Source organism: Myotis daubentonii, chromosome 3 (genome assembly GCF_963259705.1).
Source record: "Myotis daubentonii chromosome 3, mMyoDau2.1, whole genome shotgun sequence".
Classification (NCBI taxonomy): Eukaryota; Metazoa; Chordata; class Mammalia; order Chiroptera; family Vespertilionidae; genus Myotis; species Myotis daubentonii.
In genome coordinates this window covers 3832522-3860470 of record NC_081842.1, presented here as the reverse complement: position 1 = coordinate 3860470, position 27949 = coordinate 3832522, and the positions used below count along the sequence as shown (strand labels likewise).

General features: G+C 51.1%; 1 protein-coding gene across 4 annotated transcripts in view; it reads left to right on the top strand.

Annotated features, from left to right (window-relative positions):
• HLCS (holocarboxylase synthetase) overlaps nt 1–27949 on the top strand; it is a 161114-nt gene that overhangs the window by 36158 nt on the left and 97007 nt on the right. For all 4 annotated transcript variants that reach the window (XM_059686438.1, XM_059686437.1, XM_059686441.1 and 1 more), the window contains one exon: nt 10260–10531. In XM_059686438.1, coding sequence (XP_059542421.1) covers nt 10260–10531 — 272 coding nt within the window. The remainder of the gene's footprint in view (nt 1–10259; nt 10532–27949) is intronic.

Sequence of the window (27949 nt, the reverse complement as noted above, 5' to 3'; positions counted from 1 at the left end):
TTTATTCTTTCCTGCGATTGTATGTACAAATAAAAAAATACAGGGTGGTGCTTTTTCTACAACCAGTGAATTTTGTTAAGCTACCCGTCCTGGTGAGTGCATGAGACACAGTTTATTCTGGCATTATTATTAGTTATTGTGTTCTTTTCCATACAAACAACTAGAAACCCACTTTAACAAATATGTTTTTGTTGATTTCAGAGAAGAAGGGGGAGGGAGAGAGAGATAGGAACATCAATGATGAGAGAGAATCATGGATCGGCTGCCTCCTGCACGCCCCCTACTGGGGATGGAGCCTGCAACCTGAGTGTGCGCCCTGACCGGGAGTGGAACCGTGACCTCCTGGTTCATAGGTCGATTCTCAGACACTGAGCCACGCTGGCTGGGCTGTAAACCTACTTTTGCCCCGCCCTGTATTTCATAGAAAATTTCCCACATACGAAAAATAAACAGACTAATGTCCTGACCCCTGTGTGGTCAGCGAGCCACTTCACGCTTTTCCATTCTGGCCGGTGTCATCCATTCCTACCCACTCCTCCTCCTGTATTATTTTGAAGCAAATCTCAGATCACATCGCTCACCTGTAAATATTTTAGTACGTGCTTCTAAAAGATCAGAGCGCTATTTAAAAATCCAACCAAATCCACTGTCACACCGGAAGCACAGTTCCTTCAGATAACCCCGCAGGCAGCCAGCGCCCCAGTTTCCAAGGGGACAGACATCTTTGAAGAGGGGCTGCCTCACCCATGCACGGGGGTCCTTCATGAAATAAACCCAAGAAAGAAGCAACGAGATCTGGACCCCTGAAACTTTGGGGGGGAAGTGATTTAGAAAGTCTATTTCTGTGCCTCTTTTGATGCCATATGTTACCCCCGCTATCAGGCCATTCTGAAAATGACAACAAATAGCCATTTGTAGTAACGTGCAAAGCCACCCAGCACCTTGAAATGGGAGTTTTGTTCTGCTCTCCCCGTTCAGAACTAACAGGAGTCCCTCACCCCTCTTTTCTGCCTGCGCAGCCCTGGTTTCCCGGGGAGGGCGGGGGCGGCATTGATTTCTGCTCCGTATGCTTTCGCTTCAGGTTGACGTTTAGCCTTTGACCCGGCCACTTTCTTACAATAAACAGTTTGTTGATGAGAGCAGCTGCCCCGCAGATTGTTTCCAGATGGTTCTCCGGCGGGGGACAGCGTGCACCTTACGGAGAAGTCGGCTGGGGCTGCGGCTCCTCCCCACGCTGTCTGTCTGCCTGTCTGCCTGTCTGTCTGTTTGCCTTTGAAGCCGGCTGTCAGCCTCTGAGCGCTGAGCTGTTTATATCGGGGAAACAGTGTGAATCCGGATCGGAAATCGGGTCTCACTGTCTTGACTATTTGATTTTATTCTCCGAGTGAATGATAGCGTTTTCTAGAAGTTTCTGCCAGATTCCTTACATTGCAGTAGGAATTCCTGGCGTTCGGTATGTGGGAATGAGTGTGCTGGGGGTGCCGTGTGGGGGAGTGGACAGGACATACTTTATTTTGTGTAGAAACCCCGGCTCCTGGCCTATTTAAAGGAACAAGGTAACTCTCGAACTGTTACTATATTGCCCTTTTGAAATAAGTTCTATTTTTTCTACTTTTGAAAGACAGTACTTTAAAAAAAAAAAAAAAATATATATATATATATATATATATATTATATATGTGTTTTTTAAAAAAATATTTATATTGATTTCAGAGAGGAAGGGAGAGGGAGAGAGAGAGAGAAACATCAATGATGAGAGAGAATCATTGATCAGCTGCCTCCTGCACGCTCCCTTCTTGGGATCGAGTCTGCAACCCAGGCATGTGCCCTTGACCAGAATCAACTGGGGACCCTTCTGTCTGCAGGCCGATGCTCTATCCACTGAGCCAAACTGGCTAGAGCATTTTTTTTTTTTTTTTTAACGCAAAGGACGGGTACCCTGATGACTTGGTAATTTATGCGGCTCTGAGGTGCCCCTTCCTTTGGCTTTCTGCTGCTCCCGCAGCCGCCCGGGCTGTGGCCTGGACTGGCCCGCCTGCCGCAGCAGCCTTCATTAGGGTCAGACTTCCAGCCGCGGAGCCAGCACGTTTCACCAAACTGGCCACCAGGGGCTGCTGTCAGGACGGTGAGGCTGAGCTCACCTCCCCGGGGGGCGAGTTTACTGTTTCTACAACCAGTAAATTTTGTTCAGCTACCAATCCTGGCCTCCCAGCTCAGTCTCACCGCACAGCCTCCGGTCCCCAGGCCCGCGCACGGCGCGCCCCTCCAGCCAGGTATGACGTGGGCCCTGGACGCCGTTCAAGACCTGAGATGAGGACTTGTGTGTTTCTCATTCAGTGCCAGGAAGCTGTTATTGACACCCCGAGTCCACACGCACTGCAAGGCTTCGCGCAGCGCTCTGGCTCTGTGCTCGGGGAGCGGACTTCCTGCGTTTGGACGTCAGGGTCCGGCCTCCGAAGGAATGGCCCTTGGTGGTCAAAGCTTGGTTTTTCTGGAAGGTGTTCTTGCCCGGAGTGGCCTTAGCAACTCCTTCCGAGCGTAGACAGCTCGGAGGGTCCTGCTGACCCACTGAGGTGTGAAATGCTAAAAGGAGTTCTTGGTGGTGGTTTTTTGATTTTTTTTTTTTAACAAAAATTATATCTTTGATGATTCCAGGATTAACAGCAGAGCAGAAATGTACAGCGAATATCAGAGCTGACAGGTGCCTTGGAGTTTCTGGAGCAAATTCCTTCATTTCCTCCCAGCTTCTTACTTAAGGAAAATTAAAACGTAAGAGAGGCCAAAGGGATAGGCCACAAACCCCACGCGGACACTGTTTCCGCTCGGCCCTGCCTTGTTTTCTTTTGCCGAAGTGAAGCCAGTGGCCTGCTGGTGTGCGATGGTCCTGGGTGGCCGGGGTCGCCCTCCTGGGCTACGGGCACATCCCGTCTTCACCTGGGCCAACACGTCTAAACTTCTTACAATAGAATATATTTTAAAAGTGCTGCATTTTAGAACATAAAACGTCTTCGAGCCTTATGCTATGAGGGCCACTGGTGGATCTTTTATACCCAACAAAGGGATTCTAGCCCCTGATCAAGGAAAAATTCCACCGTCAATCACGTCATGAGTTATAGGATTTAAAACTTTTCTTTCAGCTTTTTTTTTTTAAGATTTTATTTATTTATTTATTTATTTATTTTTGAGAGAGAGAGAGAGAAAGAAACATTGATGTGAGAGCAAAATATTGATTGGCTGCCTCCTGCACACCCTTACCAGGGATCGGGCCTGCAACCTGGGCATGTGCCCTGACCGGGGATCTGCCTGGCAGTCCTGGGTGCACGGGAGAATGCCCAGCCAGCTGACCCACACTGGCCAGAGCTCCGACTGCTTGCTTCGAGGAGCTTTTATTTATTTATTTTTTGTAAAGGCAAGTAGTGTGCAAATGCTCTTGTGTTATTTACGTGAGTGTCTGCCTGCCCCATTAAACTGCAATCCAAGGCCACTGGAAGGCAAGGACCACATGTTGCCAATCTTTGCATCACTTTCCAGAGTTTTGCCCACAGTAGGCGTTTAGTCAGCGCGTGTTGTTAGGACATTAGAAAGCGCTCGGCTTTCCCACGCGCACATTGTGAAGCGCTTCCCTGCTCCTGTGTCGGGGAGACCCGCGGGCGGGGGCGCAGGCCAGTGCCAAGCTGCCCCGGCAGCTCCCACTCCCACCCCGTCAGTCTCGCTCAGTCACCCTCTACTCAGGAGGAACGGGAGTTTCGTAAACAACCGTGTTCCGCAGTCGGAAAGCATCGGCTGCTGCTGTGCCTAAGGAAAGCTGACAAGGCGGAGCTCAGGGGAAGTGGGGGGAGCTTATCGTTAATTGACGTGCTTCCCAGGTTAGAAACGGTGCCAGTGCCCTGGCCGGTCAGCGGCTCCTTCCTGTGCGTGAGCGGCCCCTTCTGCTTCGAGACTCCGTAGCCCGTCTCCTTGGGGTGCGGCGAGCACGTCGGCCCTCCCTGTGCCCACGGAGGCGGTGCCCCGGGCCCCACCCCATGTGGTGTTCCCTGGGGCTCTCGGGACGTCCCAGTGTCATGGTGACAGCATTGAACAGATGGACCTTTGTTAAATAAGTGGACTGGATCACAAGCTCTGGGCTTTCCCTAAATCCTCTTCAAACGGCCACTTCTCTTTTCGGGCACCGTGGGTATCTTCATAGTGCACCCCTAGAGTGGCTGTTCTAATTTCTACTGAGGAGCAAACATTTGGGACTAAACATTGAATCTTGAAGTGAGAAACATGAAGACTCTGAGCCCTGGCCGGGTGGCTCAGTGGGCTGGAGCATCAGAAGGTTGCGGGTTCCACTCCTGGTCAGGGCACATACGTAGGTTACAAATTTGATCCTTGGTCGGGGCACGTGCAGGAGGCAACCGATCAATGTTTTTCTCTCTCTCCCCCACCTTCCTCTCTCTCTAAAACAAACAAAAACCACCCACACATCCTTGAGTGAGGATTAAAAAAAAAGAGAAGAAAAGGGGCCAGAAGAGGCAGTGCCTCCCGCTGGTGGTGGCAGAGCGGGTGACCCAGTTCTGAGCCGGTCCCTGCCCCATGCCTAGCTCTCCAGAGGGCCAAGGCCGGGCCCACAGATTAGGGGCAAATTGTATAGGATGGTGGCCTCTGTGACCTCAGTATCGGCCCTGCCCGGCGCTCCGGGCCTGCCGCCCGCTCAGCGTCGGGGAGGAGGGGGAGGTCACACCTGTGCCAGTGTGTGCCCACGTGTGTGCCAGCCAGGACGTGCACCCCAGGGCGAGCTGGGCAGGGCGCCCCACAGGTGTGCCACCCGCACGGGGCTCACAGCGCAGAGCCTTCTTGGCGTCCCACGCCCGTCCTCGGCCCCGGGAGCCTGTTTGTGTTGGACGAGGACGGATGGCGGCGGTTCAGGCCGGCAGGCTTAATGAAGGCCCTGGAGACTTCTGCGGATGTGAGCCCAAACCCCGGCCCGGCCGCCAGTGGAAGTTAGCGCCTCTCCCGTAGGGCCGGTGGCTGTCTCTCTCTCTCTCTCTCTCTCTCTCGCTCTCGCTCTCGCTCTCTCTCGCTCTCTCGCTGTCCCCACACTCGCAGAACGGGTTTCACCTCTCAAACGAGCCCACTTGGCCCAGCGGAGGTGTGATGCCCGTAAAACCAGCCTTGTTAGAAATGACTTATTCATTACCTCGGTTTTACAGGTCCACCCAGCCTTTTGTGCTCTTTCGCTAGTTGGCAGGTAACAAAAACGGCAGTAAATCCGTGGCCTTTCGGAGCCTCAGCCTGAGCGATACCCTTACATAATAAAGGGAATGCAGTGTGACCGACATTTATTGAGTGCCTACTGTGTCCCAGGCACTGGGGGCCTGGAAGCGACTGTGCGAGTGCAGACTGAGAAACCTGGCCCACCTGCCGCAAATCCCTTTGGCGTCGCAGGGGTGTCCTCTCAGGTCCCCGCTGGTCACCAGTGAAGGACCTGGGTGTGTGGAAGCTCATCTCCTTGCTGGTCCCACGTGGGGCCTCAGGGCTGGGGAGAGGCGGTCCCTCCAGAGCGAGTGTCCTCGGCCAGCGCCCAGCCCCCAGCCCCCAGCCCCCAGCCCCCTTGGGCTCTCTCCCTGCTGGGGGGTTGGCCACTGTCCAGGCTGCCCTGTCCCCTTTCCATGAGGTCAGCCCTGCTCTTACAGGAGCGTCGTCTTTTGATGATAAAGGTCTGCTGTGCGTGTCCTTATGGTTGTGAAGACGCTGAGTCAACGTGGAAGTGGCCGTGACACACCAGTTTGTAAACCACAGTGGTAAGAACAGGTTTGTTGTCATCTGTTCCTGTTTCCTCCAGCATATTTGAGAACGAGACGGCCCTAAAAACGAGCTTGTATTCCAGGTCTGTGTGGATTCCTTTTCTGATTCACACACTGCTGGTTGCCTAGCAACTTACAGTGTTACAACTGAGGCACAACTCATCTGATTATGTGTCTCTGAGGTGGAAACCTTCAGAGGGGAAGATAAGGTGTTTCTTGGGAAGAGGAGGACCAAACCACAAACAGGTGGTAATGAATATTTAGAGTCTAACACCGAATCAGAGGGATGGCTGTGCTTCGTTTACTGAATCTTCTTAGACGGATACATGTAGCCGAGGAGACGAGTGATGGTGAAATGGCGCTAACGGGACTGTACGTAGTAGCATCCTGAACGTCTCTTCTCTTAGCTGCGCTCCGTTCTGGTGGGTGTGTAGTGGTACCTCATTGTGGCTTCAGTTCGTATTTCCCAGGTGACAAAGGATGCTGGTATTTTTTCATGTACTCTTTGGCCACCTGATGTTTTCTTTTGGGTAGTGTCTGTTGATCCTTTTCACTGATGTTCTAAGTTGAATTGTTTGTTTATAATTCTGGAAGAGCAGCAGTTCTTAATGCTCTTAATTTTTATGCAGTCCAGTTTATCATTTTTTTCTTTTATGGTTCATGCTTCTTTTGTTCTCTCTGAGAAAAGCTTTACCTATCCCAAGGTCAGAAAGTTTTGCTCCTATAATTTTATTTTAGAAGTTTCAGAGTTTTACATTTAGGTCTATGATTTGTTGATACAATTTTTTTAAAAAGATTTTTTAATTGATTTTTTTTTTTTAAAGAGCAGAATGTAGAGAGAGAGAGAGAGAGAGAGAGAGAGAGAGAGAGAGAGACATCAATGTGAGAGTGAGACATCTGTCAGAACCAGCAACCTTTTCAAACACAGGACGACGCCCAACCAACTGAGGCACACCAGCCAGGGCTCAGGGTATACATGCAGGATAAGATTTTTTTTATTTGTGTGTTTTTTGCATATGGATGTACAATTGTTTCAGTACCATACCTTTTTTCAAGTGAATGAATGGCCGTGGCACTTTTGTTGAAAATCAGTCAAACATATATTTGTGGCTCTGTTTCTGGACCCTGTTCTGTTTTAGTGATCTATGTCTGTCTGCACTCCAATACCACACAATCTTCATTACTGCAGCTTTGTAATAAGTCTTGAAAGATAAATCTTTCAACTTTTCCCCCCCAAAATTGTCTGGGTCATTCTAGGTTTTTTCTATTTCTGTATATGTTTTAGAACCTGCTTATCAATTTCTAAAAAAAAAAAAAAAGCTCTCTAGGCATTTGATTGGAATTGCATTGAATTCATAGATCAATTTGGAGAAGAATTGACATCTTAGTAATATTGAGTCTTCTAATTCATGAACATGGTATATCTCCTCAGTTATTTTGAGCTCCTTTAATTTTCAACTCAGGAGTATTTTGTAGTTTTTGGTGTACAGGTCTGGCACATATTTTGTTTAATTTGTCCCTAAATGTTTCAGGTCTATTAAAATGGTATTTTTAGAAGTTTCAGACTCCAAATATTCTCGGTTAATATATAGAAATACACCCAGTTTTTGTATATTGCCCTTGTATTTTGAAACCTTGCTGACCTCGCTTACTAGTTCTGGTACTTTTTTGGTAGATTCCTTAGTATCTTCATCATTGTGTGCAATGTGTTCCAGCAAGAAACAAAGGCACGCTCACTCTTCCTAAGAATGGCTAGCGATCGACTCCTTAGTGTTGTGGCCAATTCAAAAGGGCCAGCAGTTATGTAACTATAAAAAATTCAGATTTTGGTTCTATCGAAATTGTATTTAATTAGCCTGAAATCTTAGAGAAAGGTAAAAACTAAATTCTTGAAATTCAAATCTTTTTTAAAAAAAAAACATTAATTAGAAGGTTTTTATGGACTCCGTTGGGGTGAAATTGATAGCAGTTGTTTTTTGTTTTCAATAGAACTAATTGGCTTCAAAGATTTCAAAGAGTTAGGTGGATTTGGGATTGGGGTTGGGTAACACTACTTATGTCAGCCTATTTGCCTTGATATATATGATCCAAACCTCTTTTGTCAACAGAATTTCTACTCTGCCGTAGTGGTCATTAGTAGAGTTAAGCCAAGAATCATGATTCCTTTTTCCTACACATGGCATCAGCTACTTGTACAGCTCTTAAGTCATTGTTGTAACTTGAGTGCATTTGAAGGGACATTCCAGGCAGATTTGCATCAGACAGGTAGTAATGCTGATATTTCCTGCAACCAGAATTTTATTCTATTATCCAGGGATAACGGGGTGGGAGAGCCTAAATGCTTCCTTTGTGTCCTTGGTTTTGATGGCTTAAAGTTGCATTCGACTATCGTGAATGTAAATATTTATGGGTAGTATATGGTTATATTTCTTAAGAGGCTTCAGGCCTCATTTTATATCTTTTAGATTCTGTTTGTCCTGAGTAATTTACTTGGCTCTGCGTAAGTCCTGAAAGATTATGTGAAAGAAGTATAAGAGAAAAAAACAACATGTGCATTGCTTTCATCAATTTTATATTTTGCATTTGTGCATCAAAGTATTGCTTTAAAAAACATAATTGGGACTATTACTTTCGTAATTAGTAGATATAGTAATCTATATATATAAAAGCCTAAGTGACCATTACGACTGAATGACCACAATGACTGGTCGACCAGTCGCTATGGTCTGTACTGACCACCAGGGGGCAGACACTCAATGCAGGAGCTGCCCCCTGGTCGTCAGTGCACTCCCACAGCCAATCTCATGTGGCTGGCCAACCTCCCGTGGCCTACCCACCCCTACTTGACTGGCTGGCCCTGATGGGCCCCCATCGGCCCCAATCACCAGCCAGGCCGAGGGACCCCACCCATGCATGAATTCGTGCACCGGGCCTCTAATGATAATATACTTCTTTGAGAATCTGCTCCCAATTGGTGTGCAAATAAGAGCAGATGACTCTACTTGGCCAGTCAGGTGGACCACATTGCCAAAGGGAAGTGTATTGGAGTTGTTGGAGTGAATTTCCTTAGCACTTGTCATACGTCACACTCTGCGGTAGTTGTGTGTACACCCGCCGGCCTTCTGTCCTCTGTCCACTGTGGCACTATTTGTGAGACACAGATATTTCTTAGATAAATGATGCCTAACTGGTGTCGGATAATTAACTCCAGAGAGGACTCCCTGCTTTATTCGGTCCTGGAAGTTCTGTCGCCTGCCGGCTGTTCCCTTCCTGTTCCACTCGGGTTTTCATTGACTTTGAGCGGGGGCTCACATTGCCTGCACCCTCCGAGTCACCGCCTCACTCCCCGTGGCTAGTGAGAGCTAGAGTCCGTGCGACACTTCCGTTATCTGGATGGTTTACCCTTTCACCCGGTGTATCTTTCGCCTGTGTGGTTCCCTTGTGACGACCAGCGGCCCTGGGAATGTGAGGAGGGGACTTCAGACCTGTCCACTCAACCCCTTAAGAGGGCTGACCAACACTTAAGGAGCAGAGTTGCTTTTAACTAGTGGCCAGCTCTGAGGTTGGGGGGGTCTCAGTCAGTTCAGGCTGTGAGGCAGAATGGCATCGACCGGGCGGCTTGTCAAGGACAGAGTTATTTCTCCCGCTTCTGGAGCCTGGAAGCCGGGGCCAGGGTGCCAGCATGGCTGGTTCTGACGAGGGCCCTCTTCCAGGTTGCTGATGGCCGTCTGGTCGTCTGGTCGTCTGGTCGCTGTGCCCTCCCTTGGTGAGAGGGTGAGGGATCGCCCCGGGGGCTTTGATAAAGGCACTAACTCCATTGAGGAGGGCTCTGCCCGCATGACTAATCCCCTCCCCAAGGTTCCACCTCCCAGTGCAAACGCCTTGGGGGTTAGGATTTCAACATAAGAATTTGGGGGGGGCACCAGCCTTCAGTCCGTTACCTGTGCCCGTCATTCATTCATTCTGTCTTCGTCCTCCACAGAGTGCATGCCCACGAGACAGCGAGCAGGACTGTGCTCGGAGGCTGAGCCAGAGGCTCTCGGCACCTCAGTGCCGGGTCCCCGGGGCTGCCTCCACCTGGGTTTTGGGGTTTCTCCCAGATGGGAGAGCGCGTGTCCTCATGGGGGAAAGTGGGAGGATACGCGTTTTCGGTAAAATGCACGCAAGGCTAGAGGATTCCAGGGGAGCCCGAGAGCTGGAGAGGGCTTTGGAGAATTTAGGGTAGAAAGTGTGAGAAGGACTCTACTCATTTCCTGGATCCTGGTTTCTAGCCGTTTATTTTTGTGGTTTAAGCACACTCAGCGTCCTTACTGCCTGTCGGATCATCGTTCCAGCGTTCAGAACACGCGAAGGTAGCGTTTATTGGTCATGACTTAGAAGTGCTTATGCGACCTAAGTGCCATCTTAAGGAAAAGCTGCCCTCGCCTAACGTAATGCCGTTATGACCTTCCCATTTCTTTCTTTACGACGCAGGAAATCCGGGACCCTCTCCTGCGGTGGCTGGAGAGACGTGTGGATGCTGGAGGAGTGATAAAATCCAGCAAGCTCTCCCTCACCTTTGTCCCATGCCTGACGCCTGAAATAGAGGTCACCCCAGCGGCTCTCCCCGTGGTGACTGACGCGACGGCCTTCTCGTCCGCACATTTTGACTTGGAGATCTACCGGCAAAACTTGCAGACAAAGCAACTGGGGAAAGTAATTCTGTTTGCTGAAGTGATGTCCTCCACCATGAATCTTCTGGACGGGTAAGTGGAGGCCCTGTGCAGATGAGTCCTACTGTGCGAAGGTTCGTTCCCTCTAACCAGCGCTGGGGAGAAGGGATAGGGGCATTGAACTAGAACGTTCCATCATCCCGTCAGGAAGGCAGGCGTTGCCCTGTCCCGGAAGACTCCAGATGCAGGAAGAGAAATGAAGTGCAGCTCTTTGATCACAGGTTTGCATTCTAAAGCATGGGTGGTTTCTGTGCCCGTGACCCTTTTTTAAATCAGGCCTTTCAGAATGTTCTCGGGGAAAAGCACGTTAGGAAAAGACACGTTTAACAGGTGGCATTGCTGTTCAAGTTATCGTTTCGCTTTCGCGTTGCTGGCACCGGCGTTAAACATTTAGTTGACATCCTTTGCGGGGTTGTCAGCAGAGCAGGTTTGCACGACGTGTAAGCTGTGTTCAGTTGAAACAGATCGGAGCTTTGTACTTCGCTGCGTTCCTGCCCAAGACATTTTTGGAGCACTCTGTAATCCCACGTGGATGTTCGACATTTATTAAAAATTTTCCTTTCAGTTCCTTCTGTTTCCTGGACATTGATTAAAGGTTAAAAAATGGAAAACAGATGAAAGGACTTGTTTAAACTTCCAAATTAGTCAGTATTAATTAATGCTCTTATTTTGAGATAGTTTAACAAGTAGGGTTATGGAGGGAATGACTAAGAAAAGCATCTTCCCTCAACATGGGACTAAAATGTAAGGAATGTAAGATCCCCCCCCCAAAAAAAACCTCAGATCCCCAGTTTCAGACACTTCCCCCTGTTAGATTGCATGGTTAGCTGCATAATTCAGTGTATGGAACATATGGGAATATTTGGCGTCTCTTCTTAATAACTTCTGGAATTTGATAGCATGTTGATATCAAACGGTGACGTTAGGATTTCTTGACCCTCATTCTCAAAGTCATGGAAATGGCAGCTTTGCTGAGTATAGAGGCTGCAGGCAAAGCATTCGTAAGGCAGCGATTTTCAACCTTTTTCCCCTCACGGCGCACACAAGCTAGTTACTAAAATCTGCGGCACACAATGTGGTTTTCGCTGATTTGACACAGAACAATAGGTATGATTTTTATTCATTCACATCGGACGCCTATTGTTGTGTTGGCTGTTGTCATTTTTTATTTGACAACCTAAGGCAGTGGTCGGCAAACTCATCAGTCAACAGAGCCAAATATCAACAGTACAACGATTGAAATTTCTTTTGAGAGCCGAATTTTTTAAACTTAAACTTATAGGTAGGTACATTGTTATTAACTTAATTAGGGCACTCCTAAGGCTTAGGAAGAGCCACACTCAAGGGGCCAAAGAGCCGCATGTGGCTCGAGAGCTGCAGTTTGCCGACCACGGACCTAAAGGAAAAGTGGTCTGTGCCCCCAACTAAATAGTCAGGTGTGGCATGTTTAAGAGTTCCTGCAGCACCCCGGGTGAACATCGCTGGTGTGGGGAATTGACAGAGTAGGGGGAGCAGTAGGAAGGGGATATGAGCCGTGGTAACTACAGTTCTTGTTCACTGAGCTGTTTGTGTTGTCATAGGTACTTTCTCCACCGTGTTCCCATCTCTCCCCTCCCGCCATCCCCCCCACCCTCCCAAATAGAGAAGATGCCTGTTCTTTTAGGGCAGTGGTTCTCAACCTTCCTAATGCCGCGACCCTTTAATATAGTTTCTCATGTTGTGGTGACCCCCAACCATAAAATTATTTTCGTTGCTACTTCATCACTGTAATTTTGCTACTGTTATGAATCGTAATGTAAATATCTGATATGCAGGGTGTATTTTCATTGTTACAAATTGAACATAATTAAAGCATAGTGATGAATCACAAAACAATATGTAATTATATATGTGTTTTCTGATGGTCTTAGGCGACCCCTGTGAAAGGGTCATTTGACCCCCAAAGAGGTCGCGACCCACAGGTTGAGAACCCCTGTTTTAGGTGGAACAGTCCTACTTGCTGTACAAACCTGTGATAATCTTTTGTTACTCAAATGAACAGTCTGTTATATTGAGAGGGTGACCCATTATAATTACATCTTCTGAAAACCCCCCCAAAAATCCAAGACCTGTCATTTAACACAAGATTTGGGAAAGTAGAACGTGGATGGAAAAACATTGGCACTTCCAGAGCTTTTTCGGTATTTCCGGGGACATAAGGGAAGATTACTTTATGTTGGACGATCTCGAAACATTGGAATAATGGTCTGTGTGCTCGTGCGGCGGGCAGTGGTCACCAGGATGCCTGTGGGCCCTGCTGGGGTGTGCGGACCCAGGCTCCGTGCGATCGATCGATCGGGCGCTCGGGGTTCCTTACACCCAGGGGAGCCTGTGTTTAGGATGGAAAATAATGCCATGCAGACACACTGCTTAGGGACCCTGGATATGGGTAAGCTCTTTTTGATATTGAACTTTTAATAAAAAAATGAGAATCCTGTCTACGCAGCGTGGCTCTGTAAACGTGTAGAGCTGAGCTCGATGACAGTGGAGCCGGAAACTTCTGTAGGATTAAGACTTTCTGTTTTTATGAAAGAAAAATATTTTAACTCTTCCCGGGGCATTTACAAATCTTTTCTGTTTCTCCTCCTGCCTGGTCTGGCTTTGATGGCTGATGGCTGACCCTCTGCTGGGCTCAGAGCAGACCTTGAGAGGTAGTTGCCGCTCACCAAGACTTACCCTTGGAGGTGGTGGCTCCCTGTAGCCCGAGGCCGAGAGCCTGGGGAGAAGTCCCCGGGGGCCGTCGCCTTTTTCAAGGGGAGGAACTTGAAGAGGTCACCTAAGTGCCAGAGTTGTCCACAAAAGAACTACAAGATCCACAAGCGAAACTTATTACTTTTTTAAAAAAATCTTTTTTGTTGAAAGTATGCCATAGATACTCCCATTAACCTCTTCCAGCCCGCTCACCACCTCATTGCTGTGTCCGTGGGTCGTGCATATATGCACACAAGTTCATTGGTTGAGCTCTTCCCACCCACCCTCCCTGCCCTACCTTCCCTCTGAGGTTCAACAGTCTTGGCTTATTACTTCCTAAGCATAAGACCAAAACAGTTTCTACAGCTAGTGTTATATTTGATCCTACATAAGCCACCCTTATGGAAACACAGTGCATTGTGGTCATAATAGCAGTAATAATAGCCAACATGCAGTGAAAGCTTTTATCTCCCAGACACGGCTTTTATGTGCTTCACATGTGTCCACTAATTTCCTACATCATCTTTCAGTGCCTGGGGTCATCGCTGGAACCGAGTCAAACGCTGTCATCAACGTGTGTGGGAGCGTTGCTGTCTCCGCATGTTTACGATGATTACACGGCATCACGTCGTGGGTCAGCTCGCTGGGCGGGAAGGGTTTCCAGGCTGGACCGGGTTCTGTCCACGCTTGTTTCTCTCTATGTACACGGCTCCTGCGGCAGCTGAGTGGCTCTTTCCTATGGACTGGACTAGAAGCGAAATTTAAATTAGATGTAGATCTTTAAAAAAAAAAAAAAATATATATATATATATATATATATATATATATATATATATATATATATTGATTTCATAGGGGGAGGGAGAGGGAAAGAGAGATAGAAACATCAATGATAAGAGAGAATCATGGATCGGCTGCCTCCTACATGCCCCGCACAGGGACCGAGCCCACGACCTGGGCATGTGCCCTGCCCAGGAATGGAACCATGACCTCCTGGTTCTTGGGCTGAAGCCCAACCACTGAGCCACACCGGCCTGGCAGATATAGATCTTTATTATAAGGTCTCTAAAATCCTGTTTTCCTATTTCTACCCCCACCCCTTGGGACCTATACCGGCTAAATATTGAGAATTTCCTTTCTAAGAAAGGAGGGAGCGTGTGTGCTGTGTGCCGTTGAGTTGGCGCCCCCTCCTGGCGACCCTGTGAGTGAGCGCCGTACCCCCAAGCCCCCTTCCACAGCAGCCAGGCTCAGGTCCTACACTCATGCCAGTGGCGTCTTCTATGGAGTCAGTCCCTCTCAGGTTTGGCTTCCCTCTTTTCCTGCTGCCTTATAGTTTCTCAGCATTATTATTTTTTCCAAAGAACCCTGCCTCCTCATGATGTGCCTGAAGTGGGGCAGCTTCATAGTTTGGTCATTTGGCTCCCGGGATATTCACTTCCGTTGCTCTGGGACCCACTTGCTCACCTCGCTGGCGTCCAGGGCACCGCAGAGCTGTCCTCCAGCCGGTTTCAGATGCATCTGTTTCTCCTGTCAGCCCTCTTTGCCTCTGTCCTAGACGTGGTGTCCATGGTAACAGGGGTGTGGATGACCTAAGCCTTGTCTCTAAGGACCTGTCTTTGCCCTTGAGTGCATCCTGGGGAGCAGAGTTCTGCTGCAGGCCCAGATACTCTTGCCGCATCTTCCTTCCCCTTCGTCCAGCACCCGCACCCTCCTCCCACCCAGCACCCGCACCCTCCTCCCACCCAGCACCCGCACCTTCCTCCCATCCACACCCTCCTCCCACCCAGCACCCGCACCCTCCTCTCATCCAGCACCTGCACGCACCCTCCTCCCATCCAGCACCCGCACCCTCCTCCCATCCACACCCTCCTCCCATCCAGCACCCGCACCCTCCTCCCATCCACACCCTCCTCCCATCCAGCAGCCGAAGGCAGTCCTCACGCCTGGTCAGTAAGGCCGCTGCTCAGCCCCAGGCTCTCTGGGGACGGCAGGCCTCTCTCAGGCCGCGGTCTGTCCGCTGACACGGATGCGCTCGGCCCCCAGCACCCGCGAGACTTGAACTCATAGGGGGGGTCCCTATTTGAGTGGGGACACTGGTTTTGTTTTGCTGCTTAGTCAATGTCGTTAGAGGGGTTTTCTTACGTTGCTGTAATCTGGGAGGGTTTGGACATTTCTCTTTGGACAAATAGTTTGGAGGACGTCCTATTTCCTCAGGGACTGCAAACCCAGCTAAGCCGCCGTGGCGAGGGAGATCCTGGGCGCTGGCATTTGATGTCTGGGTGTGAGCGCAGGCGGGTCCTGAGCCGTGACTGACCACCTCCACCCCTGCCCCGCCTGCCCGGGAAGGTTAAGGCTGAGCCAGTGTCTCCGCAGAGGGAGGGAGGGCTGGGGGAGTCAGTAGCACAGGGAATAGGGGAGTTTCTAGCTGATAATGAAATCAAGGCAATTGGAGGGCCTGTGCCCCATCCCCCCAATAAAAATAAAAAGTAAAAACCGTGAGAGTGATGTTCCCCGGGAGTCTGACCCGGCCGAGCCCCGCTCCCTAGTCGGGTTCGAGGCGGTCCCCCCACCCGCGTCCTCCCGCGGTCACTTTCTCCGCCGCGCCTTTCTGGCCGAGAACTGCTCCGTCCGCTCTGTCGTCAAGGCAGCACCTCTTGGGTGTGACGCTGGTTCTGGACGATGTTAGGCCCTTTCTTCTCCTTCCGCTGCTGTTTCCTGGTAGGTGTCCCTGAGACCGGTTTGCTCAGCGGTTGGACGGGTCCCGAGGGCCGGGGTTCAGTCCTGGGTCTGGACCAGTGAATTGTGCGTGTTCCCAGTCACGCCCTCCAGCTGCGGACCCAGAAAGCCCTCCGCACGGGGGCTGTGGGCGGGGCGGGCGCCGGCCCGGGGTGTGGATGGGCCCCCGCCGGTCCATCGTCACGGCCGGAGGACACCCCCGTGCTCGCTGTGCGGCGTGGCCAGGAGCCCGCGTGCCTGTGTAGCCGCCTGATGAGCGTGGCTGGCCCTCTGCCGTGAGGAGGGCGGCGGCTGGACCACGGAGCTCAGGAGCTTGGGGGTCACCGAGTCTCTGTGGTCCTTTGGGATCGTGTCATGTATTTGACTTGCTGTGTCATTTTTATTTTATGTTTATTTATTTATTCTTTATTGTTGTCTCTTTTCTGAGCCTCTGCCAGACACTGAACGCTCCGTGAGTGCGGCCGAGCGTGGGGAGCCAGGCGGCCCCAGAATTGTAGTGATTCCCTTTGATTCTGTGCGTCCACCATCCACTGGCCACAGGTGTGCTGGTTTTATTTGTAAAGAACAATTTCTATTTCCTTATTAAATGCATTTGTTTCCTCCACATTGTGTAAGCCCTTTGACTTTTCAGGCTTACGTCTGCCTTCATCACTCAGTGAGCAAGCGTGGATGGAGTCCGTCCTGTGTGCCAGGCGTTGTGCCAGGCGCCGGAGGGAGAATGGGGGAGAAGGTGCCCTCCCCGCCTCCCGTGCATTTCATCGGGAGACAGGTGTGCATTCAGTCCACGTGGTTCCGTGCACCGTGTGGGCTGCACGGGGAGCTGGGGCCGCGGGCGGTGGGCCCAAAGGTAGCACGATGCAGGGAGAGAGCTTGACTGGCCAGTGAGGTTTTTTGAGCAGCTGCTCCTGTGTCAGCATCATTCCTGACGCCCTGAAGCTCCCTCTGGCCGGGAAAATGCTGGACCTGAAGGCTGGGCACCCGCCAGCTCTGTAACCGCCGCAGCCGCGCCCTGAGCTTCGCTTTCCTCAGCTTCGGGATCGGGGCTCCGGGTGCTCCCCCCTCAGTGAGGGATTGGGGCTCCGGGTGCTCCCCCTTCAGTGAGGGATCGGGGCTCCGGGTGCTCCCCCCTCAGCTGCAGGATTGGGGCTCTGGGTGCTCCCCCCTCAGCTGTGGGATCGGGGCTCTGGGTGCTCCCCCCTCAGTGGCGGGGATCAGGGCTCCGGGTGCTCCCCTCTCAGCTGCAGGATCGGGGCTCTGGGTGCTCCCCCCTCAGCTGTGGGATCGGGGCTCTGGGTGCTCCCCCCTCAGTGGCGGGGATCAGGGCTCCGGGTGCTCCCCTCTCAGCTGCAGGATCGGGGCTCTGGGTGCTCCCCCCTCAGTGGCGGGGTCGGGGCTCCAGGTGCTCACCCCTCAGCTGCAGGATTGGGGCTCTGGGTGCTCCCCCCTCAGTGGCGGGGTCGGGGCTCCGGGTGCTCCCCCCTCAGCTGTGGGATCGGGGCTCCGGGTGCTCCCCCCTCAGCTGTGGGATCGGGGCTCCGGGTGCTCCCCCGTCAGCTGCAGGATCGGGGCTCCGGTTGCTCCTAGGCCCCTTCAACTCTACTCTGCAACCAGGCGACACTCCCAGGCCAGCACCTGCCAGGCAGCCAGCCTCTCTGACTCTGAGAACCTCCAGCGTCGTGAGAAGGCTGCAGTGGTTTTCTGATCAGCCTCACGGTAGTTGGGGAAACCTTGTATGAAATTCAGTTGACTTCTACCACCAAAGGCGCAGACAAGGAAAAGCAACCCCATACAATAGTGATAAAACACATTTTGGGGGAGCCCGGCCAGCAAGGCTCAGCATTTGAGCCCCGACCATGAACCAGGAGGCCACCATTCGATTCCCTTTCCGGGCACATGCCCAGGTTGTGGGCTCAATTCCCAGTGGGGGGCGTGCAGGAGTCAGCCAGGCAATAATTCTCTCTCATCATTGATGTTTCTCTCTCTCTCTCCCTCTCCCTTCCTCTCTGAAATCAATAAAAACATATTAAAGAAAAACACTTTTGGGGAGAGTGCATGGAGGAGAATAGCCACCATCATTTAAGAAAGATAGTATTTTGGTCTCGGAATTTGGGGCTCAGAATTTGGGGCCAATCCCAGCTTTTCTCCCTCTGCCTGGGTGTCGGCTCAGTCCCAGCGGCCCTGTACCCCTTTCTTCTCTCCTGACGCTGCTCCCCTTGCTCGCTACTCGGCACCCTCCTCCCGAAGGCGAGGCCGAGGGGACAGAGATTGGGCTGGAACTAATTTAATGGCTGAGTGACCTCACAGTAGAGAAACAGCCGGGTCCTAATAGGGATCTTTGTCTGCATTTTCACCCTGGCTGGTAGCATGCCAGTCAAGAGTCAAGCTGGAGACACAGGTGGAAGCGATTAGACCTGTCATAAAGTTTGAAAAATTGATTCTGGAGGCCAAGTGAATAGATTGAACTTGACAGTGTTGTCCTAAAGATTCTAAGGGAAAATTCTGTAGCTTAATTTGAAATCCCTTGATTATTCATTAGCTTTCCAGATGGCTTTTGTTGATGTTTTACATATTAATGCCTGTATTGTGTGATGGGTGTTCTCTTAATGTGCACGTAGGTAATGAGCAAAGAGTAAATACATGGGTAAGTGTCCCAAATTAATGGGATGTTAGCGTAACTATGAAATAAAGGACCTTAAAGAAGTCGATTGCTTTGGAATAATTAGCGTGAGCTTTTTTTATGGGCCAATTTGGTACTTTTAAAGTGCAAATTATCAGAGAGTTTTAAAGAAAGCTCCATTTTAATGTTTATTTCTAAATGAAGGCTTAGGGTCTAACTCCAGCCTTTGACTCTGGTGGTCATGACTAAAGGGCTGTTCAGGCATGGTCCCCATCAGATGCCTTTTTTGGGTTCCCCACTCAATGCTCGATTAACCTTCTCACCCATACGCCTGGGGCTGAGTTAGAAAGTGGCCTCTTGCTTTGCAGAGAGCCTCTACATTGTTCGTGCTCTAGGACGTCTATTTTTACATTTTGTCACTGATTTTAAAAAATATACACATTCTTATTGATTTCAGAGAGGAAGGCAGAGGGAGAGAGGTAGAAACATCAATGATGAGAGAGAATCATTGATCAGCTGCCTCCTGCACTCCCCCCACTGGGGATGGAGCCTGCGACGCAGGCATGTGCCCTGACCGGGTGTCGAACCATGACCTCCAGCTTCATAGGTTGATGCTCAACCACTGAGCCACACCGGCCGGGGCTTGTCACTGACTTATCGTGCCGTGTGCCGTTCTGGGGTGACAGTGTCTGTGTAGACGGCATTCTCAGGAGAACTGGGCCTTCTGGGTCTCTCTCAGCGTCGGCCGACGGAAGAGTGGAGTGCAGGCATCTGCGGCCGATGCCCTGTGAGTGACGGGTACCCCTGCGGGGGGCACGTGGCCATGGCAGGGACGGCTGTGCCTGAAGCATGGGCCTTCCTCGGACCGAATCCAAACCCCAGCATGGCTCCCGCCTGTCCTCAGAGGTGGGGGCCTTCACCCTCTGAGCGTGTACAGACTTTTAGGAAAAATAAACAGACAGAAACCAGGAGACACGTGGCCGGGCATCCATCGGTGGAGGTATTTGCCGAGAGCTGTTTCTCTTTCACGCAGCTCGGCACTGGGCCCTGACTGGGTGTGACAGGGCTGAGGCCCGGCCGCAGTATGGCTGCCCGGGTGGCACCTTCTACTGCATGGGCAGCTTTGGGCAGACCAGTAGCCCCCTTCTCCCTGTCTGTGTGATGCAGCTGGAAACGGTGTCCGCTTTTTCTTCTCTGTGCCCTCTGTAAGTGCCGCTCCTCCGCTCCTGTCCCCTCAGCTCAGCTCGCCCAGCGGGGAATCCCGGCTGAGGCCTCACCCCCCACCCCAGGCTGGGCAGGGCGAGGCGCCCCGAGCTGGCTCCCCGGGGCTATGAAGTGCTGCTGTGATTCTGTCTGTCCCCCGGTCTCCACCCTGCACCCCTCTGGCAGCGCTGAGAGCCAGGACTCGGTCGGCCTTGGCTGTTTGGCTGGGGAGTGTCTGTTGAAGACTTTGACAGCTCTTTCTTGACATACCAGAAGCAGGAAGGCTCAGCACTGGTTACTGTTTTGCCAAAAAAAAAGGTGTTATTTTAGTACAGGTTTCCTTGGAAGATGAGAAAACCTAGCCGATGGTCCGTGTTTGTGTTTCCCTTAAAATACGTGGAGCCAGTTCTCTCTCAGATCAGACTTTCTCTTTATAAACCTGAGCACCTTATCGTGTTCCTGGCTGACAGCAGTCAGTGGAGAGGGCCAGCGTTCAGCGGCGTGGACAGTCCCGGCAGTCCTGGGCTGCGCCTCGCTCATCACCCACGCGCATCACCCCCCCCCATCACCCCCCCATCACCCGCGCGCATCACCCCCCCATCACCCACGCGCATCACCCGCGCACGTCACCCCCAGCATAACCCACACGCATCACCCCCCCCGCATCACTCACGCGCATCACTCACGCGCATCACTCCCCCCCGCATCACCCACCCATCACTCACGCGCATCACCCGCGCACATCACCCCCCGCATAACCCACACGCATCACCCCCCCCCCCCGCGCATCACTCCCCCCCGCATCACCCCCCCATCACCCGCGCGCATCACCCGCGCACATCACCCCCCGCATAACCCACACGCATCACAACCCACACGCATCACCCCCCCCCGCATCACTCACGCGCATCACTCCCGCCGCATCACCCACCCATCACCCGCGCGCATCACCCCCCGCATAACCCACACGCATCACCCCCCCCCGCATCACTCGCGCATCACTCCCCCCCGCATCACCCACCCATCACCCGCGCGCATCACCCCCCCATCACCCACGCGCATCACCCGCGCACATCACCCCCCGCATAACCCACACGCATCACCCCCCCCCCCGCATCACTCACGCGCATCACTCCCCCCGCATCACCCCCGCATCACCCGCGCGCATCACCCCCCCCCCCCGCATCACCCGCGCGCATCACCCGCGCGCATCAGCCCCCCTCCCCCCCGCATCACCCACGCTCATCCCCCCTCCTCCCATCATCCCCCACCCCCCCGACCCCCGTTTCCTTGGAGACCCCTGACCCTTCCGTGCCAGTCAGGGCAATGCAGGGTCCGGTACCGCGTTATTCTCTTGCGCTTCTTTTAAGACCTCAGATACTTATTATTCTGGGGAATTGCTTGATTGTATACACATATTTGACATTCATTTTGTCGATGCCTCTGTTGTTACGAAAGCAAATATAAAAGACCACAGAGGGAATAAAGCAATGCACGTAGAAACGTCAGTCAGTGAAGATGGGGCAGGGAGTTCTTGGTGAGGTTTTACTCCCAGGCTCAGTGTACCTTAGAGAGAAAGCCAGCGTGCCAGCCGCAGCGTAGAAGGGAGCCGTCCTCTGCTGGCTGGGAAGGTCTCAGCCGCGTTAGAGAGGGCGCAGGAGTTCCCTCTGAGCCACAGCGCCATTTCAAGGACCCCTTCAACGACCCCAGAGTAGCAGAGGGAGGCTGAGAGGACCCTGGCTGACGCGCCAGGCAGCGCGGGTCCCGACCGCAGCACCGGCCTCGCGCATCGTCCGCTGCTGGCCCGGGCCGAGCCCCGGCGTCTCATCTCAGTGGGCAGGCAGGGATGCCCACTCACAGGACGGCCCCTCACGTCACGAGGGTCAAAGGGGTAGTGTCATGGAGCAGGTGGTCGGTAGGTGCTGGGTTCGTCTCCTCTTTGCCTCCCAACTCAGCCAGGCAGTGCTTTCCCCAGTGGCGGCTGCTCAGAGCCACGGGCATGGAAACCACAGACATGCGGATGGGGAGAGTGTCCGAGATTCCAATGCTGTGAGAAATGGATGGTGGGAAAACGGGGTTTCTCAGACTTGGCCATGCAACAACACCGCCAGACCTCGAGGACGCTATGCTGAGTGAGAAAAGCCAGGCCGAGAAAGACAAGCACTGTTGGATATTAGCTGTGTGTGGCCTCAGACGGCCTCGGACACTGTGTTCCGTTCCGGACCATCACAGTCAAGGGGTATTGCAATACGGGGTCAGATTGCTTGGTTTCTCATTGCATAGAAAGTCATGTTTGCACTGTCCTGCAGTGCATTAAGTGTGCAATAGCATTATGTCTTGTAAAACAATGGGCACCCTTTAATTTAAACGCACTTTATTGCTAAAAACTGCTAACCATCATCTGATCCCTCAGCAAGTCATGACTTTTTTGCCAGTGGAGGGTCTGGCCTTGATGTTAATGAAAATGCCGAATCTGCGAAGCACAATAAAACGAGATCTGCCCATAAATAACTCGAGATCTAATGACCCGTACGGTGAATAGGGACAACAATATTGTATTGTAGCCATCAAACTTGCTAAATAAAAGACTAGAACTTAATTATTCCACTAAAAAGAAACGATAATTGTGTAACATGGTAGACGAACTAGTTATTGCTACAGTGGCAATCAACATATAAGTGTATCAAATTAACATCTACACCTTAATTTTACGCAATGTTATATATCCAATATATTTCAATTAAAAAAAACCAACTTCTGTAAATGCAGGAAAAACCCCCACTTGGTTTATGAATGAACATTAGTTTCTAAGTGGAAATGTTAAATATTCTTAGAATTTAGTGATCACGATAATTCCAGTATGATCGCTCACCTGTACATATATATGCGGTGAGGAGAGAGAGGCTGAGTTCTGGGTTAGAAAAACAAAGTGTTTTGGTAAAAATCTGTAACTGTGTTGGATGACCGAGCAGATGTTTTTCCTTCGCCCCACTCAGCATCCCCCTCCCCCTTTTCCACTTCCCCCCGGACTCTGCTTTGTGACTCACTTAGAAAAACTTGTGTTTTCCTTTCCAATAAAACACTTACCTGCTTTGGAGGTGAGGGTTGATTTGCTTTCATCTGCCCCTTTAACATCGTTGACGCGCCTCCCAGTTGGCCCGGTGCTGGGAGCGGAGATACCGGGCCTGCTCTGCGCGGTGGCGAGCAGCGTGCTCTCTTTCTGCATGAGGGGGATTCCGTCCCGTTGAGATCCCAAACGCCACATTTTTTCTGCATTGCACAAGGAGTCATTCATCATTCTCTCTCTCCGTCTGGCTCTCCCACAAGAGTATTCAAATCAGCGAGAAGGAAAACGATGAAGTCATTGCCTGGCAGCCAAGCATTTTCCTGGGAGGTGGGAAGGGGCGCGGAGGCGCGGGGGGAAGGAATTGCGGGGGGCCTGCACCCACCTCTCCGTCTGGACGCTCCTGTCGTTGCCGCAGGTTGAGGCTGTGTCCTCTGCGGGCACAGAATTCAGCTGAAGGCGGAACTGCGCGGTGGGGCGGCCGGGTCAACGGCCCCGGCGACTCGGGCTGGACCTTTATGTCTCCTGACCCACCAGCTGTGTGATGTTGGGTGAACCCCCCGACCTCTCTGGGGCTGTTTCCTCAGCTATAAAACAAGAAGGTTGTACTGGGACTCAGCCGTGGGCCAACTACGGCCCGCGGGCCGGATCCGGCCCGTTCACTGTTCTATCCGGCCCGCGGAGCCGAAAGAGCGGGGGTTCTCTTGCTCTCCCCTCCGCTCCTTCACCAGCAGCAGTGTTCACATGGCAACGTCGGGAAACACGGCCGCAGCTCCTTCTTCTGAGTCCAGTTTAAGAACCCATTGTGGCCCTCGAGTCAAAAAGTTTGCCCACCCCTGTCTAGGTCCATGGCTTAAATACCCATTTCTAAAGCAAGAAGCCATTTCAAATGACGTTCCACACTGTACAGATGGGGCTGAGGGTGGGGGTGGGGCCTTCTCAGAGCCCAGATCCCTCCGGACACAAGGGTCCAGACCGCTGGCCGAGAAGCGTCCAAGCTGCTTCCAGCTGGAACCCACAGGCCCGCCGGCCGGGGCGGGTAGGTCTTGGCTGCCCGCGTGGCCGGACCGCTCGGAGGGTTTGGGGAAGGAGGACTGCGTGGATCTGTTGTAAGTTCTTCCTGTTTCCTGTGCAATCAAACGGAACACACTGTGTTTCTTGCTTGTTACTTGTAAGCTCTGTGCGCATTATTCCTGAAACGCCGCACCGTTCAGAGTTCTGTGCCGTCTCCGACTAGCAGCAGCGAGGACGGGGTGGCCCAGCGGGACGGTGGGTTCCCGGGCGGCTGCCGCCGGGGTGGTCGCCCAGGTGCTGATGCAGGTGTCTCCGTTCGAGCTGCATGGTGTCTGCGTAGAAGGGCTTCCAGAACCCAGGGCCCACGGTGGGGGACACCGTGGAGTCGAGACTCGGCTGTGGTGGAGCGGGCCCCGCAGCCCACAGAGCCTCAGGCGCGTCCTGGAGGGTGCAGTGGGCGGAGGGGCGTGGGCAGGCACGCAGTTGCCCTGTCCGAGGTCTTGGCCGGCATCCTAGGTCTGAGGGTTCATTGAAGCCAGCTTGGCCCACTAACAGCGTGCAGGAGGTGCCTGGAGGGGCATGGGCCGCAGACTGAGGTGGAGGCTGTATGCGAGGTGTGGCTTTCTCCCTGCTTCCTTGGAGGTTTCCCCCCTCACCTGAGAATAGGCTTTATAAAAATTAATTTTAGAAGAGGAAGGGGGATAGATGGAGGGAGGGAGGGAGGGAGGGAGGGAGGGAAGGGGGGAAAGAGAGAGACATGGCTGTGAGAAACATCGATCACTTGCCTCCTGCAGGTTCCCCGACTAGTGATCGAACCCGCAACTCCCCCACCCACCTCCGTCCCCATACGTGCCCTGACGGGAACCGACCCCCCACCTTTGGTGCAGGGGCTGGCTCTCCAAGCAGCTGAGCCGCACCGGCCAGGGCTTCTTGGCGTTTTTATTTGTAATCTCTCAGGATCCTTCCTACTTCTGAAAATATCCTGTGGCATCTTCTCCTTTCTAAACTTAACAAAATGAAATGTGATTTTCTTAATCCTCACTGATACAGCTGACAGATATGTGCTGAGCACGCATAACCCGAGGCCGCTCATTGTCTTGTGACGGCCCTCCCCCGTGACGGCCCGCAGCCCATCCCACAAAGGCATCCGGCCTGGACCCAAAGAGAGAAAATGTAACTTTTCCCAAATGATAGTTAAGACATTTGTTAGCTAGTTAAGATAGTGATTAGTTAAGATTAGTTAATTCATTAAAATGTTTGAAGATAATTATTATGGCCTTCTTTATCCCCATATTGTCTTTTCTCTAAGCATCTCCAGGAATAAACATTTCTTTACAGCTCCATGTTGGAGATCAAAACTTTAAGTCTGAAGGACCAAAAACCTTGATAGAAAGCCAGCCAGGGTACATAAAACTACTTAACTTTATTTTTCTCAAAATATTCAATTATAGGACGATTCTTGTTCATTACAGAAAACTTGGAAATATGGCAACGAATACTAAGGAAATGAAAATCATGTGTAACCCCACCATCCGTAAAAGATCATATTATCTTTCGGTATATTTCCTTTAGTCTTTTTTTCCTCCTATACAACATATGTAAATTATGGTTATATTACATGTGAAATACTAGTAAGCATATAGTTTGGGCCATAATTTATTTAAGCAATTTACTATGAACACATTCTTATCATTTCCAGTATCCAATACCTATTATAAATGATAAGCATATTTCTTTTTGAGCTAACAGTTCTGGATAATTCTTTAGTGACCCCATTACAATATTTCTTTTCCCTAAGATAACTGAAAGATTATGAAACAAAAGCAGACAGTGATAGAAGTTGAACAGGATGAGGCTAATATATGTTGTTATTTACAATATTTCCTACTATTTCATCACTATTACCTCAGATTATGTCATCTTTTGTCCAGAGAGATGTCATACCGTAATAATAACACTTAACATTAATTAGGCATCTACCGTGTGGCAGGTACAGTGTATTGTGTGTATTCCCCCCACTCAGTCTTTACCAAAACCCCATGAGATAGGTACTACCATAGTTCCCATTTTAAGAATGAGGGAGCTGTCATTTACCTAGTAACAGGGTTTCAAGATACATGAAGCAAAAATTGACAAAATTAAAGAGAGAAATAGACAAGTCCAGAATCATAGTTGGAGATTTTCATACCACTCTCTTGTTAGGTGATGGAACAACTAAGCAAATTCATGGAGGATCTGAATAACACCAGTCACTTTTAAAGAGCTGCTGCTTGTAGAACACTGCATCCAGCGGAATGTATACTCCTTACAAGGCCACCAAAGTGGAGTATTTGCTGGGCCATAAAACGAGTCTCCATAAACAAAGCGATTGAGGTCACACAGAATACATTTTCTGTCCATGATGGAATTCAGTTAGAAATCAATAACAAAAATATATCTAGGAAAACCACAAATATTTCAAAACTAGAGGCCTGCTGCACGAATTCATGCACGGGTGGGGTCCCTCGGCCTAGCCAGCGATCGGGGACAATTGGGGCATCTCACCCCGTCCCTGTTGGGGCTGGCCGGCCAGGGGCGGTAGGGACTGCAGGAGGTCCTGATCAGGGCAATCCCCAGAAATTGACCTGCCCTTAATTGGCCATTTGCTTTTAGACACAAGTGTTAAAGTTCTCCAGGGAAAAAGGAAAGTCTTCCTAAGAAATGGTCCTGGAATAACTAGGTATGTGCTCCATGTAGGAAAATAAGTGAAACTTACCCTCTACTTCACATCATACACAAAAACTGACTTGAAATGAGTCATAGACCTAAATACCTAAGCTAAAATTATGAAGCTTTAAAGGAAAATAGAATGTCTTCATGACTTGGGAGTAGGCAAAAGCTTCAAGTGCACATGGTATATTCACCAAGGTAGAACATACTGGTTATGAAAGCAATAATCAGGGGGGGAAAAGCAATTGATAAAATTGACTTCATAAAAATTAAAATAATCCACTTATCAAAAGATACTGATTTAAAAAATGAATAGCCACGCACTGGGAGAGAATACTTGCAAACATGCATCTGGCAAACACTGTTACCTACGCTATATAAAAAAGTTGCATGACTCAATAATAAAAGGAAAAACAGCCCAATTAAACTACTTGAACGGCATCAACACTAATAAAAGAGAAAAATGGTAATTGGCGTACGAGCTACCCTTTTCATTGGCTAATCAGGGCTATATGCAAATTAACTGCCAACTAAGATTGGCAGTTAACTGCCAACAAGATGGCGGTTAATTTGCATATGTAGGCACAATGCAGGGAGGCGAAAGGGAAAGCAGGAAGAAGCCCCCTGCCACTGACAGTGATTGGAAACCCAGGGGGGAGCTAAGAGCTGGGGGGCAGGGCAAAGGCGGCCCTGGGGCCGCCTTTGCCCTGCCCCCCAGCCATGATTGGAGAATCAGGCGCCTTTTCCGCCCTGGCCAGTGATAGCAGGAAGTAGGGGTGGAGCCAGCGATGGGAGCTGGGCACGGTCAAAGCTGGCAGTCCCAGGAGCTAGGGGTCCCTTGCCTGGGCCTAAAGCGAAGCCCACGATCGTGGGGCCGCTGCAGCTGCGGGTCCCCACTGCCCGGGCCGGACGCCTCAGCCAGAGGCATCAGGCCTGGGCAAGGGGCCGATCCTGCGATTGGAGGGTGATGAGGGTCAATGCCTGAGGGCTCCCAGTATGTGAGAGGGGGCAGGCTGGGCTGAGGGACACTCCCCCCCACACACACACCCAGTGCATGAATTTCGTGCACCGGGCCCCTAGTTACAATATAATGCCCGCAGCCAAATAATACCTGAAAATATTCTTTTTTTAAAAATATATTCTTATTGATTTTTACAGAGAAGAAGGGAGAGGGATAGAGAGTTAGAAACATTGATGAGAGAGAAACATCAATCAGCTGCCTCCTGCACACTCCCTACTGGGGATGTTCCCGCAACCAAGGTACATGCCCTTGACCGGAATCGAACCTGGGGCCCTTCAGTCCGCAGGCCGACGCTCCATCCACTGAGCCAAACCGGTCAGGGCCTGAAAAGATTCTTAACATGTTCTGTCTTTCAGG